Genomic DNA, 15,630 nt, shown 5'->3' with positions numbered 1-15,630 from the left:
CATACCCGAAAACCCCCGAGTAACAAATTTTATAAAGATTCATGAATATTAACGTCTAAATTAATAATTTGTTTATAACATTTGTTTATAACAAATTAAGTATGCTTAATAGCTCAATTTAGTAACAATAACAATAACTCACAAAATAATGTATGGATTTCTGTGACTTTTGTTACTCGGGGGTTTTCGAGGTCGCTGATTACGAATCCAGTATCAGTTTTTCAAAATTCAAAATGGCGGATCCAATATGGCTGACCAATTTTAAAAAATCGCATTAAATTGACATGAAACTCGTTACTCGGGGGTTTTCGAGGTCGCTGATTACGAATCCAGTATCAATTTTTCAAAATTCAAAATGGCGGATCCAATATGGCGGAAAAATTCTAAATCTACTTAAATCTGGTGCAGAATTAGTAAAAAACACTTTTTTAAACTCTTATCGTAAAAAATGTATTATAGTTATTGCAAAAATTCCTTTTGGATATTGTCACATATTAGAAAAAGATAAATAAAAAAATTTTTTTTAAAAATATTTTCAGTTCAATTACACCTTGGACATCAAAAATTCCCTTTTTTGTAGAACTACTCACATATTGACAATGATTATCAATCCGTTATTGATAATCTTGTAAAAATTTAATGAGGATTATTTAAAAACAAATTTTTTGAAACAATTGAAAATTTGTTATTGGTAATCATTTGTAAATTAAATTTATTTGGTAATTCATTTGTAAGTACTAATTTCCAATGACATTTAGAACTGGAAGGTGCAGCTTCGACGTCAACGCTGCAAACATCTGGATCTTCGGTAGGCAGTCCTCCGAAATTGACTCGTGAAAAGTCCGCGTGCCTACCACCGAGAAGAAGACTCTTCTCACGAACCGATGATGAGAATATGATTATCGCGAATGTACCTGTAATTGCCACAGCCTCAACTGTATCGCCAAGAGCCAGTGGATTTAGAAGTTCATCCGAGACTTCGGTATTCGATTTTCGTGAGAGCGATTCCGAGGGCGAAATGCCTGTTCTCGAGCGTCAAACTCTCGAGGAGATGCGGAGGGACCGGAAGCAACTCTCTAAAGTACAACCACCTGTTCCCCTAAACGATGTTATGCTGGGAATGACCTCTTCAACGGATCTCGTTAAAATTGAATTGAAGGTAAAAAATCATTAGATCCAAAATATTATTTCGATTTAAACTGATTTTTAATTTTCTCCTTTTTTTCTTTTCTCTCCTTTTCAAATTTTTAAATTAAACATGGAAACTTATACTTAACTAAAAATAGGACAAAAAGAACCTTAAAATATTTTGCTTCCTAGGCGCGTTTCATTTAGAAGAATAAATTATTTAATGACTGTTTTCTTTTTTTCTGTAGGAGAACGACAAAATAACCGAAATGGATCCATTTTGGACAGCAACCTGTGATAAATTTATGGAACAATTGCGAAATGGTGACTCGGTGAAGAAACGAGGACGCAAGAAGAAGACTGAATGTACTGCCACATTAAAAGCGGAAGTCACTACCGAAGAGAGTATTGAACCATTGGCGCCCATCATCAAACCAGAGGATATCAAGCAAGAAGCTCCCGAATTGGAAGTAAAAGAAATTCAAGAATCCAAAAAAGAAATCCTTTCACCGGTGGAAATAAAGACTGAACCAAAAGAAGAACAAAAGGAGAAGGAAGAGAAAAAGGAGCAAAAAGAAGAAGAAGAAGAAGAAGTCGATGAAAAAGTTGAGGAAAAATTCCCCAGAATAGAAATCGAGAAGACAAAGGAGAAGAATTCCGGTGATGATTCCGATGAAGTACCGCTAATAAGACGTGCGAAAAAGAAGAAAAAATTGAAGAAAGAAGACAGCGATCAAGACGAGGAAATTGTCTGCAGAAAGAATCGAGTTCGACGAGGAAGTAGAATAAAGTTGGAATCATCAAGTGGCAGTGAATCGTCAAGCGAGGAAAGTGACGCAAGCACCGAATTTGGACAAGGTTCATCGGTAGCCGATCGCCTCCGAGCAAGAAAACGTTCGGGAAAAAGTAAAAGCAATGAGGGTATGAAATTACGTTCACGTGGCAATACACCGCACAAGGGAAAACAGGAAAAGGAAACGACAAAATCCCCAAAAGGAACGCCTAATAAAACAAAACCAAAACCATTATTCGGCGATGGCAGCGATTTCCGCCCCGGCTGGGAAGAAGAGGTTTATGTCTACAAAAAATCCCTAAGAATGCCACCGCGATTAATTACCGTCTCGAAACCAACGCGATTCCATCGATTATCCACTTCCCTGCCGGACTTGGATCCCGGCTCACCAGCACTTTCCGTCTCGATGGACTCCACCGACGTGTGTCTCAATCGAAAGCGCCTAGTCGACAGCGATTTAGAATCAAACTGTAGTTTTGGTCTCCTTGGCAGTAAAATTGACGACGAAGAGGCCACATCCTCAACGACAATATCATGTCCCCCAAAAACACGTTTCATCAAAATGGAAACAAACTCAATAGTCGATGTTCTCGCCCAAAAAGTCGGCACAACCAAAACAACGAAAAAGTCAAACAAGGAAAAAGTTGACAAAAGTCCCTTTAAATTGAATCGTCGAAGTAATAATGAACCGGAACTGTTACCAACGCCAAGTCTCACTCCTCTATTACCGGAAGAATCATCAAAATCAAAAACCGGCAAGACTCCCATCAAGAACAATAAATCACCAAAACCGATAAAAGTTTCCGATTCTTTTCTCCTTGGCTACTTCCGTAAAGAGACTGTCAACAATTTTCGTAGTACATTCAAGAACAATCATGCACTGCCTAATGAATTTTCGACCGTTGTTCTTAAAAGTCGTACACGTACGGAGACGAGAGTACTGAAGAAACAGGCGACAATTAGAGAGGTGTTTGGTGAGGATCGTCCAGCATCGGCGCCACCGATTAGAAATCATGGCGATACATCGCAGGATGATGATTCACAGAATGAATCGCAGAGTGGAACAATTGAGAGGTCAATGACATTAAAACAAAAAGTTGTCTCACGATTGAGAAATGTTGGTATTCTTGGCAGTAATAATAAGGCGATTATAAATTCGAGGAGACATCTTTTAATTGCTAAGAGGAAGAAGGATTTTATTGATAAGACAGTGAAGGAGGTGAAGAAGGAAATTGAGGATGATGATGAGGACGACGAAGAGGAGGATGATGAGGAGGAGGAGCAAAATCGTGATGAAATACAGGAGAGGGAGATAAATGAGCCTGGAACTGATAACAATGATGAGTCGTTGAATAAAAAGAAATTTAGAACTGGACGCAGAAAATTCCGTTCTGGTTTCGATTATATTCGAAAGAAAAAGAAACCGATGAAGAAGGACGATATTTTGCCGAAAGAGAGAAAAAGGGTAAGTTGAAAATTTTTTAATTCTTTTTTACATGAAATATAATAAATATATTATTTACATTTTTGAAATATTTCATTAAAGTATTTAACGAAATAATAAAAATTGTATTCGTGAAATATTTCATCATAATCAGTAGTAATCAATATTAATCAGACAAAATGTTCGAAAATTAGAAGTAGTATTAGTATTAATATATAATATTAGTATTAGTAAAAAAGCTGTTGTATTCAGACATAATAAACATTTTTCTATTTTGTTAGTAGTAGTAAATTGTAGTAATATTAGTAGCAAAATTTATATTTATAATCAGTAGTATAGGTCAACATTAATCAGACAAACATTGGTAAATCTTTAAATAATTTGTATCAGTAGTAAAGACAATTTTTAGTCAGACTTTGTTTATTTGAAAACTGCTTTAAATAGTAAAAAGTGGTAGTAGTGAAAAATAGAAAAAACATATTTTTAATTAGGTTATAAGTAGTAAAATGCAGTTATAGTCAGACAATCTTAAATTTTTCCAAATCAGTAGTACAAATTAATATTAATCAGACAAATCATGGGGAAAACTCGAAATAATTGGTGTAAGTAGTAAAGAAAATTTTTAGTCAGACTTTTTAAATTTAGCCACTGTTGGCAGTAGTTAAACACAAGAAAAGTTTTTTCAATTTATAATGAGTAGTAAAATGCTGTAATAGTCAGACAATACTCTACTTTTTTAAATAAGTAGTAAAAATAATAAGTAATCAGACAAAACATTGGAAACTTTTGGACAAATTAACGGTAGTAGTAAAGTCTATTTTAGTCAGACTTCAATATTTTGGAAACATTGCAGTAGTAAAAAGTGATTGTAGTCAGACATAAAGAACTTTTTTCACTTTTGATATTAGTAGAAAAATGCAGTTATACTCAGACAATAATTAATTTTTTAATCAGTAGTATAAGTCAATTTAAATCAGACGAAACACTAAAAAGCTAATGAAAAATAATATCAGTAGTAAAGGATATTTTTAGTCAGACTTTGATATTTTGGAAACTTGAAAGTAGTAAAAAGTGGTAACAAGTCAAACCCAAAAAGCAATTTGTCAAATTTTTAAAAACAAATTTTTTATTTTGTTATTAGTAGTAACATACAATTATAGTCAGACAATCATTAATTTTTGTAGTTAGTAGTATGAGTGAATATTATCCAGATAAAGTATTATAAAATGTTGAAATAATTGATATCAGTAGTAAAGGAAGATTTTAGTCAGACATTTCAAGTTTGTGAACTGTTTGCAGTAGTAAAATGATGTAATAGTTAGACATAAAGAACTTTAAAAAAAAATTAGTAGTAAAATGCTGTAATAGTCAGACAGTCTGAAAATTTTTTAATCATTAGTATAAGTCAATAAAAATCAGACGAAACACTGAAAAACCAATCAAAATTAATATCAGTAGTAAAGGATATTTTTAATCAGACTTTGATATTTTGGAAATATTAATAGTAATACTAGAAGCCAAATTTATAATTATAATCAGTAGGATAGGTCAACATTCATCATACAAACATTGGGAAATCTTTAAATAATTTGTATCAGTAGTAAAGACAATTTTTAGTCAGACTTTACTTATTTGAAAACTGCTTCAAATAGTAAAAAGTGGTAGTAGTGAAAAATACAAAAAAATATTTTTAATTAGGTTACAAAGAAAGTTTTTTCAATTTATGAGTAGTAAAATGCTGTAATAGTCAGACAATATTCTACTTTTTTAAATCAGTAGTAAAAATAATTAGTAATCAGACAAAAGATTGGAAACTATTGGACAAATTGACAGTAGTTAGTTAGTTAGTTAGTAATAAACTGCAATTATAGTCAGACAATTTTAAACTTTTTTAATCAGTAGTTTAGATCAACATTCATCAGACAAAACATTGGAAAATTTTGAAATAATTGAAAACATTAGTAAAGGGAAACTTTTTAAGTTTTGGGAACTGCTTTCAGTAGTAAAAAGTGTTAGTAGTCAGACATAAAGGACTTTTTTCAATTTTATTAGTAGTAAAATGCTGTAATAGTTAGACAGTCTGAAACGTTTTTAAATCAGTAGTATAAGTCAATATAAATCAGACGAAACACTGAAAAACTAACCGAAATTAATATCAGTAGTAAAGGCAATTTTTAGTCAGACTTTGATATTTTGAAAACTTTGAAGTAGTATAAGTAGTATAACTTTAAGTAGTATAAGTCAATATAAATCAGACGGAACACTGAAAAACGAACCGAAATTAATATCAGTAGTAAAGGCAATTTTTAGTCAGACTTTTTAAGTTTTTAGAACTATTTGCAGTAGTAAAAAGTGGTAGTAGTCAGACATAAAGGACTTTTTTTAATTTCATTAGTAGTAAAATGCTGTAATAGTCAGACAGTCTGAAATTTTTTTAATCAGTAGTATAAGTGGATATAAATCAGACTAAACACTGAAAAACTAACCGAAATTAATATCAGTAGTTAAGGCAGTTTTTAGTTAGACTTTCGTTATATTTTTGTCAGTATAGTAAAAATGGACGTAATAATATTGATTAAAAAAATCAGTCAAAATTTGTCGATATAGTAGTAGTATAATACAATATTAGTCAGACAGTGCATGAAAAAAAATTTCATATTAGTAGTTAAGAATACTTCTCGTCAGACATTTTAATGTTTCCAATAAAGTTATTAGTAAATAAAATCAATATTTAATTAGTTATTTTAAATTTGCAATAATTTTATTTATACGAATTGTATAGTACTAGTAGTAAAAGACAGTTTTAATAAGAAGTTTGCGATTCGTAAAAAAATTTCTAAATCAGTAGTAAAAAATGACATCAGTCTGGCGAAAGTGCTTAAATTCCTTCTCATTGTTTTATTACTAGTAAGCACTAGTATTTGTCAGACACTAAAAACATGATAAATTCAGTAACAGTCCTTTATTAGTCAGACGAAAAATGGTACAATTTTTATTTAAGTGTTAAGTAGTTCAGGTCGATAATTTATCCGACAAAAATAAATAATTCGTCACATTTTAGTTTTTAAGTAGTAAATATCAATGTTGGTCAGGCAAAACTATTTTTAATGCCTCTATTTTCCGAATAGTAAAAAGTTATAATAAGTAGTAAATGACTATTATATGTCAGACAAAATAAAACAAAATTATAAATTCTGTGATAAATTGTTTACTTAATTTGTTTATTTATCACTCAAATTATTGACATTATCAATTTAAATTTCAGCCAACTATTACAAAATCAAATCCAGAATGCGTGGCTGATATTCAAAATGAGATAAGAACTTGGGTTATAAAGAAAGGAGTTGGCGAAACTATTTTACATCGGGCAGCAAGATTAGGTTACACGGTAAGAATATACATTCTTTTATTTAAATTTAATTAATTTCTTTTTAATTATTTAAATTTAATCATTTACTTTTTAATTATTGAAATTTAATTAATTTCTTTTTATTTATTGAAATTTAATCATTTACTTTTTAATTCTTGAAATTTAATTACTTTACGTGAAATTATTTAATGATTTTACTTTTAATTATTTGAATTTAATTTTTAAATTATTTTATTCATTACATATTTGAAAGTGTTAAAATTTAATTTACAAATTAATTCGTTTTTGATATGCAGGACGTGGCTGCCTTCTGTTTGGAAAAGCTGAATAATATTCCTAGTCCGAAAGACAATGCCGGATATACTCCACTTCATGAAGCTTGTGCCAAAGGTCACCTTGAAATTGCTAAACTTCTATTGGCTTATGGCGCAAATGTCAGTGAAAGTGCTAACGGTGGGATTAGGTAAGAAAAAAGAAATAAATTTCAATTTTTATTTGAATCTATCAAATTCGAAAATTCAATATAAAGAGTTGTATTTTCAATAAATTAATTTAATAAAAATGTCTTTAAAGTTAGTGCTTGCGCTAAGCGCGAAAAATTATAATTTAGTGTTTTTTTTAAAAGTTGAAATTGTCTCTTATTTAAGAGACCTTAAAAAGAAGAGGAATAAAATGAAATCTTTTTCTAGGCCATTGCACGAAGCAGCAGAAAACGGATCAGCGGAACTTGTACGATTATTATTATCATACGGAGCTGATCCATTGTTGGCGACTTACGCCGGACAAACACCTCTGATGTTGGCATCAGACACTGATGCGCACACAATACTCCAACAACATTTGAATGACATTCAAGGACGAGACTGTGAACCCTGGTCTTTCGGTGGACCATCATCAGTCTTTGGTAAATTTTTCTTCTACTATTTTTCCCTTAATTAAAGTTTTATTTTAATTTTCTCATATATTTTAATAATTAAATAAAAATTAAATTTTCATTTTTACTCAATTCCCTTTCATCAGGGAAATCATAGAAAAAATTAACCAAAATTAACATAAGTAGTAAAGACCAGTTTTAGTTAGACTTTTCACTTTAAATATTAATCAGATGAAACATTAAAAACTCTTGAAACAATTGGTATCAGTAGTAAAGACAATGTTTAGTCAGACATTGCTATTTTAGAAACTGTTTGCAGTAGTAAAAAGTCGTAGCAGTCAAACACAAAAACATTCTTTCAATTTTATTGTTAGTAGTACAAACAGCTTTAGTCAGACAATTTAGAAGCTTTATAATCAGTAGTAAATATCAATATTAATCACACAAAACATCGGAAAATAATTAATATCAGTAGTAAAAATAATTTTTAGTCAGACTTTGATATTTTAGAAAATTTTGTGTACTAAATAGTGGTAGTAGTCAGACATAAAAACTTTTATCAATTTGTTATTAGTAGTAAAATTCAGTTAAAGTCAGACAATCTTAAACTTGTTTTAATCAGTGGTATAAGTTAATATTAATCAGACAAAACATTAGAATATCTCAAATTAATTGGTATCAGTAGTGAAAACTATTTTTAGTCACACACAAACATTTTTAATTTATTATAAGTAGTTCAATGCAGTTAAAATCAGACAAATTAAAAAAAATTTTAATCAGTATTATATAAGTTATTATAAATCAGACGAAGCTTTTAAAAAACTAACCAAAATTGTTATAAGTAGTAAATAACATATGTAGTCAAACTTTGGTACATTTCAAAATTTTTACAGTAGCATTAACAAGTTGTAGTCAGACATAACTATTATAAATTATTTTTAACTAGCTGTCATACCCGTCGAAAAACAGAATTTCTTAAAATTCAACATTTTTCCTTCTCTTTTATGGCATTTAGCTTCATTATTTTTGTGCTTTTCAAAAATACTTTACTTATTTAATAGTCTCCACCCTTTGGTAAAAAATCAAAAATTATGAAAATTTCGAAAAACTGAATTTCTTAAAATTCAACATTTTTCCTTCTTTTTTATGGCATTTAGCTTCATTATTTTTGTACTTTTCGAAAATACTTTACTTATTTAATAGTCTCCACCCTTTGGTAAAAAATAAAAAATTATGAAAATTAGCAAAAATTCAAAAAACCGAATTTCTTAAAATTCAACATTTTTTCTTTTTTTTTATGGCATTTAGCTTCATTATTTTTGTGCTTTTCAAAAATACTTTACTTATTTAATAGTCTCCACCCTTTGGTAAAAAATCTAAAATTATCCAAAATTAGCAAAAATTCAAAAAACCGAATTTCTTAAAAATTCAACATTTTTCCTTCTCTTTTATGGCATTTAGCTTCATTATTTTTGTGCTTTTGGAAAATACTTTACTTATTAAATTGTCTCGAATCATTGGTAAAAAATCTAAAATTATCAAAAATTCGAAAAAATTCAAAAATCCGAATTTCTTAAAATTCAACATTTTTTCTTCTTTTTTATGGCATTTAGCTTTATTATTTTTGTGCTTTTGGAAAATACTTTACTTATTTAATAGTCTCGACTCTTTGGTAAAAAACTAAAATTATCAAAAATTCGAAAAAATTCAAAAATCCGATTTTCTTAAAATTCAACATTTTTTCTTCTCTTTTATGGGATTTAGCTTCATTATTTTTGTGCTTTTGGAAAATACTTTACTTATTTAATAGTCTCGACTCTTTGGTAAAAAATCTAAAATTATCAAAAATTCGAAAAAATTCAAAAATCCGATTTTCTTAAAATTCAACATTTTTTCTTCTCTTTTATGGAATTTAGCTTCATTATTTTTGTGCTTTTCAAAAATACTTTACTTATTTAATAGTCTCCACCCTTTGGTAAAAAATCTAAAATTATCCAAAATTAGCAAAAATTCAAAAAACCGAATTTCTTAAAAATTCAACATTTTTCCTTCTCTTTTATGGCATTTAGCTTCATTATTTTTGTGCTTTTCAAAAATGCTTTACTTATTTAATAGTCTCCACCCTTTGGTAAAAAATCAAAAATTATGAAAATTTCGAAAAACTGAATTTCTTAAAATTCAACATTTTTTCTTCTTTTTTATGGCATTTAGCTTCATTATTTTTGTACTTTTCAAAAATACTTTACTTACTTAATAGTCTCCACCCTTTGGTAAAAAATCAAAAATTATGAAAATTTCGAAAAACTGAATTTCTTAAAATTCAACATTTTTCCTTCTTTTTTATGGCATTTAGCTTCATTATTTTTGTGCTTTTCAAAAATACTTTACTTATTTAATAGTCTCCACCTTTTGGTAAAAAGTCAAAAATTATGAAAATTTCGAAAAACTGAATTTCTTAAAATTCAACATATTTCCTTCTTTTTTATGGCATTTAGCTTCATTATTTTTGTGCTTTTCAAAAATACTTTACTTATTTAATAGTCTCCACCCTTTGGTAAAAAATCAAAAATTATGGAATATTAGCAAAAATTCAAAAAACCGAATTTCTTAAAATTCAACATTTTTTCTTCTCTTTTATGGCATTTAGCTTTATTATTTTTGTCTAATGTAGCAAATTTCTTACTTTACATACTGATCTTTAAATAAAAAACTTTAATAACTTTTCCTGAAAAGCTTGCTTAAAGATTAACCCCTTGACTGTGAGGGTACGTCTATAGACGTACATTTGAAAGTGGGCTTCCAGTGTGAGGTACGTCTATAGACGTACATACAAAAAAATTGATAAAAGGCAGAAAAAACAAGTAAATTTACGTCACACATACGTTACTTATGGTATTTTCGACGCTAAATTCGAAACTGAAGTCAAATTTTGAAAATTCGAAAACCAAAATCCAATATGGCTGCTCAAAAGTAGACTGTTTTTAATTATACTTTTATTATATTAAATCTCAGGCAGCATACATTATTATATCAAAATAATATCTCACACAATTATATCAAAATGTTGTCGACGTCGCTGGTTACAAATATGAAGTTAGAATTTCGAAATTCAAAATGGCGGATTTGGATCCGCCATTTTGAATTTCGATGATGGACTAATTTTTTTAAATTCATTGAATTCGCTTGAAACTTGTTACTCGGGGGTTTTCGAGGTCGCTGATTCCGAATATGAAGTTAGATTTTCGAAATTCAATATGGCGGATCCAAAATGGCGGACATACTTTTTAATATTCATTGGATTTGCCTAAAACTTGTTACTCGGGGGTTTTCGAGGTCGCTGATTCGGAATATGAAGTTAGATTTTCGAAATTCAAAATGGCGGATCCAAAATGGCGGACGTATTTTTTGAATTCATTGTAATCGCTTGAAACTTGTTACTCGGGGGTTTTCAGGGTCGCTGATAACGAATCTAAGCTCAGATTTTAAAAATTAAAAATGGCGGATCCAATATGGCGGACATATTTTTTTAATTTCTCGGATTCGATTGAAACTTGTTACTCGGGGGTTTTTGAGGTCGCTGATGACGAATCTGAAGTCAGATTTTCAAAATTCAAAATGGCGGACGTATTTTTTTGAATTCATCGTATTCGCTTGAAACTTGTTACTCGGGGGTTTTCAGGGTCGCTGATAACGAATCTGAAGTGCATTTTTAAACATTCAAAATTGCGGATCCAAATCAGCGACCTCGAAAACCCCCGAGTAACAAGTTTTAAGCGAATCCGATTAATTCAAAAAAATATGTCCGCCATTTTGGATCTGCCATTTTGAATTTCGAAAATCTAACTTCATATCTAGAATCAGCGACCTCGAAAACGCCCGAGTAACAAGTTTCAAGCAAATCCGATAAATTCAAAAAATACGTCCGCCATTTTGAATTTTGAAAATCTGACTTTAGATTCGTCATCAGCGGCCCCCAAAACCCCTAAGTAACAAGTTTTAAGTGAATCCGATGAATTTTTGAAAATGTTGTCCGCCATATTGGATCTGCCATTTTGAATTTTAAAAAGCTGACTTCATATTCGGAATCAGCGACCTCGAAAACCCCCGAGTAACAAGTTTCAAGCAAATCCGATGAATTCAAAAAAATACGTCCACCATTTTGGATCCGCCATTTTGAATTTTGAAAATTTGACTTCAGATTCGTCATCAGCGGCCCCCAAAACCTAACTGTACCCAATCTCACAAATTTTGGTCACCAAAAAATTTCTTAACATTTTGGACCCACTTTATAAATTTTTCTCCTCACAGCGAAGGGGTTAAAAATCACTATTTTTTTTAGAAAAAATTTGATCTAACAAAAGGAGAAAAAAATTCAAAATACGTCTTTTTTAAAAACTTTATTGTTAGAAATGGGTTGTATTTATCTGAAAAAGTTAGCTAAGGATAGTTTTGCATTCATTTTACAAAAAATAAAAAATTTGTATATTTTTTGATTTTTCGAATTTTTTGGAAAAATGTCATAACTTTCGTTCAAGTTAATATTTTTTAATCGGATAAGACTATGATTTTAAGTTACGTTAATACCTAATAGACTGCCAAATTTCACTTTAATTCGTTATACCGTTTTCAATTGATGCGCGAACAAAGTTTTGCATACAGACAGACAGACAGAATTTTTTTTTTACATTTTTCGAATTCTAATGTCTCAAAACGAAAAAATATATAAAAATTTTCAAGTTTAGAGCAATGTACAGACAGAAGTCTGATTTTATTAATATAGATTAAAAAAAAACATTAGAGAATCTTAAAATAATTGGTATAAGTAGTAAAGGCAATTTTTTGTCAGACATTGCTTAATTGGTCAATAAGTTAATTAATTAGGTAATTAATTAATTAATTAATTATTAATTTTGTAATCAGTAGTGTAAGTTAGTATTAACTGAATAAAATAATGGAAAATTTTGAAATATTTAGTAGCAGCAGTGAAGGCAATCTTTATACAAACTTTGATATTTTAGAATTGTTGAAGTAGTAAAAATGGGTAGTAGTCAGCCAAAAAAACCTTTTTTTAATTTTGTCAGTAGTAATATGCAGTAATAGTCAGACAAATTAAAAAAATTATAATCTGTAGTCTAAGTTATTATAAATCAGACAAAACATTAGGATTTTGTTAAAATCTTGAAATAATTGGTATCAGTAGTAAAGGCACTTTTTAGTCAGACTTTGTTATTTTAGAAATTTTTCAGTAATAGTTGGACATAGAAAATATTTTTTCAAATTGTTATTAGTAGTAAATTCCTGTATTAGCCAGACAAATGTTTAAATTTTTATAATAAGTAGTACAAGTCAATATAAATCAGCCAATTTAAAAAAAAATTTCCTAAATATTCCAATAAATATTTATAAATTAAATTCAAACAAAATTATTTTATATAAAAAAAAAAAAATTGTAAATTTCAATTTTCTCTAAAACTCCTTAATTTTTATTCACAGATCCCGAAGAATCGGGCTACAATCCACTGGAGAATATTCCCGTTGAAGCACCAAAGTTAGAATTGGAAGAAATTGAAATGGAAGTAAGTGACATTAATTTACCGGCTCTCTTCACATTAAATAACGATCCCGATAAATGGATTCTCCTTCAAGACTTGATGACTGCAGTGAAAGTTAAAAGTCGTGATGCACTATTACGACAAATTAATCCAAAAGCACCGAGTGGACCGCCCAATGTTGCGCATCGCGACGTTATGAAGGACATGAAACTTGGCGATTTTTTGGAGCAATCGCGATGCTGTCATTTATTGAGTGGTGGTGAAAAAATTAATGTCCGAGGCTCAAAAGTCACATTAATCAAGTACAACGATAAAGTTAAATCATTATTGAATGTTGAACGAATTTTAATAAGCACAAGGTGACATCAGGTGAGTGGGGAGGAATCCTCCATTAAGGATAAGCCCTCAACTTCAAATTCACCCCGGAAAAAGACTCTTAAACAAATTGTTGTTAAATTAGAGAATAATATTTCCAATATTAAGCCCATTATTAAGCGAGAGAGAAAAACTAGATTGCGCCAAGTTTAAGCATGTGAGTATTTTATTTTGTTGAACATTTTTGACGATTAAATATGATTGTTTTTTATTCATTGAACGATTGGGAAAAATCTGTTTTTTATGAAAAATTCTTTTTTGATTAACTAATCTGCTTTTTTATTGTTATATTTAAACGAAATTCAAGGAAAAAAATTGAATGAGAGAATTTTTTTTAGAAATAATTTTTTTTTTGTGGTGGTTGTTTTTAGTTTGTAAGAGAGAGAAAAATGTCTCGCAATATTATTCGATAGAGAGTGCAATTCGGATTACAGGAGTAAAATAGAAAAAAAAATGTTATCTAGAAAGTAAGAGTGACGATAACACAAAGCAGCCATCTGTGACATTACATTAGAGTATTTACTGGAGATATGCATATATAAATATATTAAATATATATATGAATATATCCGTAGAATGATATTTTATTATCGCGCCTGAAGGCTGGTTTAAAATGCGGATTTTAAAAACTAATGCTTTTTAGAGAGAGAAAACTGCCGCCTACGACAATAGGAATATGCCGAGCGTCTTGGAAAGAAAAAAAAACATTTTTTTCTTCTTCAAATCGAAGAAAAAAATTTTTAACTCTAGAATCAATATGTAAAATTTTATTCCACAATTCAATTCAAAGACGTTCTGCTTGAGTCATTTCTATTTAGTTAAATTAATTAAATTAGTAATTAATTTCTTTTTTTTCCTAAATCTAAAACGTTACCAGTTAGTTTTTATTATACGGCTTTTTTCTTCCGATAACCTCCCCGAAAAAAAAACAAAAAACAAAAGTCTTTCACGTGCGCTGAAAAATAGCATTTACAAATGTTTTGGGAAGTGCAATTTTTTTGGAAAGAATACGCAATTTTTTTTTTCTTTTCTTTTATTATTTAGTGGAAAAAAAATACTCTTTAGTCGACTGAGATTTATAAATATGTAGGAAAGGAATTCTTTTTTTCTCACGGAGAAATGTTTTATTTGGTTATACTCTCTGTGTGCAATACGCGTATTCGATCTCTGATAAATTTATTATTTTCTAAGCTCTAATGAGAACGCCTTGAATGACGATCATTGAATCAAAAAAATAAAAAAGGCGGGATGGTGATTAAAAATTGAAAAAGCAGTGAGAATCTATAGCAGCGAAGCTAAATATACAAAAAAATTAATAAATAAATAAATAAATAAATAAAATTAAGGAAAAAATGGGGAAAAAATATTTTAACCGAAACAATTTAGAAATAATAAATTTTTAATATTATAAGGAAAAAAATACATTTCTGTATAAACTAAAACAAGTCTTACGTACTTAATTCTTTCGCGAACTACGATTTTCAAATAAAATAGAAAAACTATCGAAAGAAGAATAATGAAGAAAATTTTATTCGCAATATTCTAATTGCAATTATAAGAGAAAAATGGGGCGGTAAAAATTTGCCTCGCAATTTGCCGAAAAGAAAATATGCATCAAGAAAAATAAAAAATAAAATTATTAAATTTTATTTATAAACTGGATTTTTCTATACTTTCTCTAAAAAAACAAAATTGCTTTTTAGAAAAAGTAAAATTTCTCCTTCTAATGAAGGTGAATTTCTAAAATTTCTTTCCCTAATAAAAGTAATTTTCTAAAAAAAAATTTTTTCCAACAAAAATAATTAGAAATTGAATACAATTTCCACTGATAAATGTAATTAAATGAAATAAATTAATTAAATGAAATGAATTAATTAAAGAAATGAATTAATTGAATTAAATAAATTAATTAAATGAAATGAATTGATTAAAGAAATGAATTAATTGAATGAAATGAATTCATTGAATGAAATGAATTAATTGAATTAATCGAATTAATTGAAATTATAAAATTTTAATAAACAATAGGCAATTGATTATCGCCCCGTGAAAAATATTCGCGAGCCTGTTTAACATACACCGAGAAACTCTTTT

The 15,630-nt window shown here is 29.1% G+C and overlaps 1 protein-coding gene across 1 annotated transcript in view; it reads left to right on the top strand.

The window, feature by feature from the left end:
- The window catches only part of LOC122504527, a 102,224-nt gene extending 87,335 nt beyond the window's left edge, over positions 1 to 14,889 (top strand). Inside the window, exons 3-8 of the mRNA XM_043615679.1 lie at positions 759 to 1,159; positions 1,377 to 3,386; positions 6,631 to 6,753; positions 7,032 to 7,198; positions 7,425 to 7,639; positions 13,103 to 14,889. Coding sequence (XP_043471614.1) covers positions 759 to 1,159; positions 1,377 to 3,386; positions 6,631 to 6,753; positions 7,032 to 7,198; positions 7,425 to 7,639; positions 13,103 to 13,524 — 3,338 coding nt within the window. The 3' untranslated portion in view covers positions 13,525 to 14,889. The remainder of the gene's footprint in view (positions 1 to 758; positions 1,160 to 1,376; positions 3,387 to 6,630; positions 6,754 to 7,031; positions 7,199 to 7,424; positions 7,640 to 13,102) is intronic.
- The last annotated feature ends 741 nt before the right edge of the window (positions 14,890 to 15,630 follow it).

This window comes from Leptopilina heterotoma, unplaced genomic scaffold, assembly GCF_015476425.1.
Source record: "Leptopilina heterotoma isolate Lh14 unplaced genomic scaffold, ASM1547642v1 Lhet_303, whole genome shotgun sequence".
NCBI lineage: Eukaryota > Metazoa > Arthropoda > Insecta > Hymenoptera > Figitidae > Leptopilina > Leptopilina heterotoma.
The sequence above is the reverse complement of the archived record's forward strand: the minus strand, read 5'-3'. Positions and strand labels throughout refer to the sequence as shown.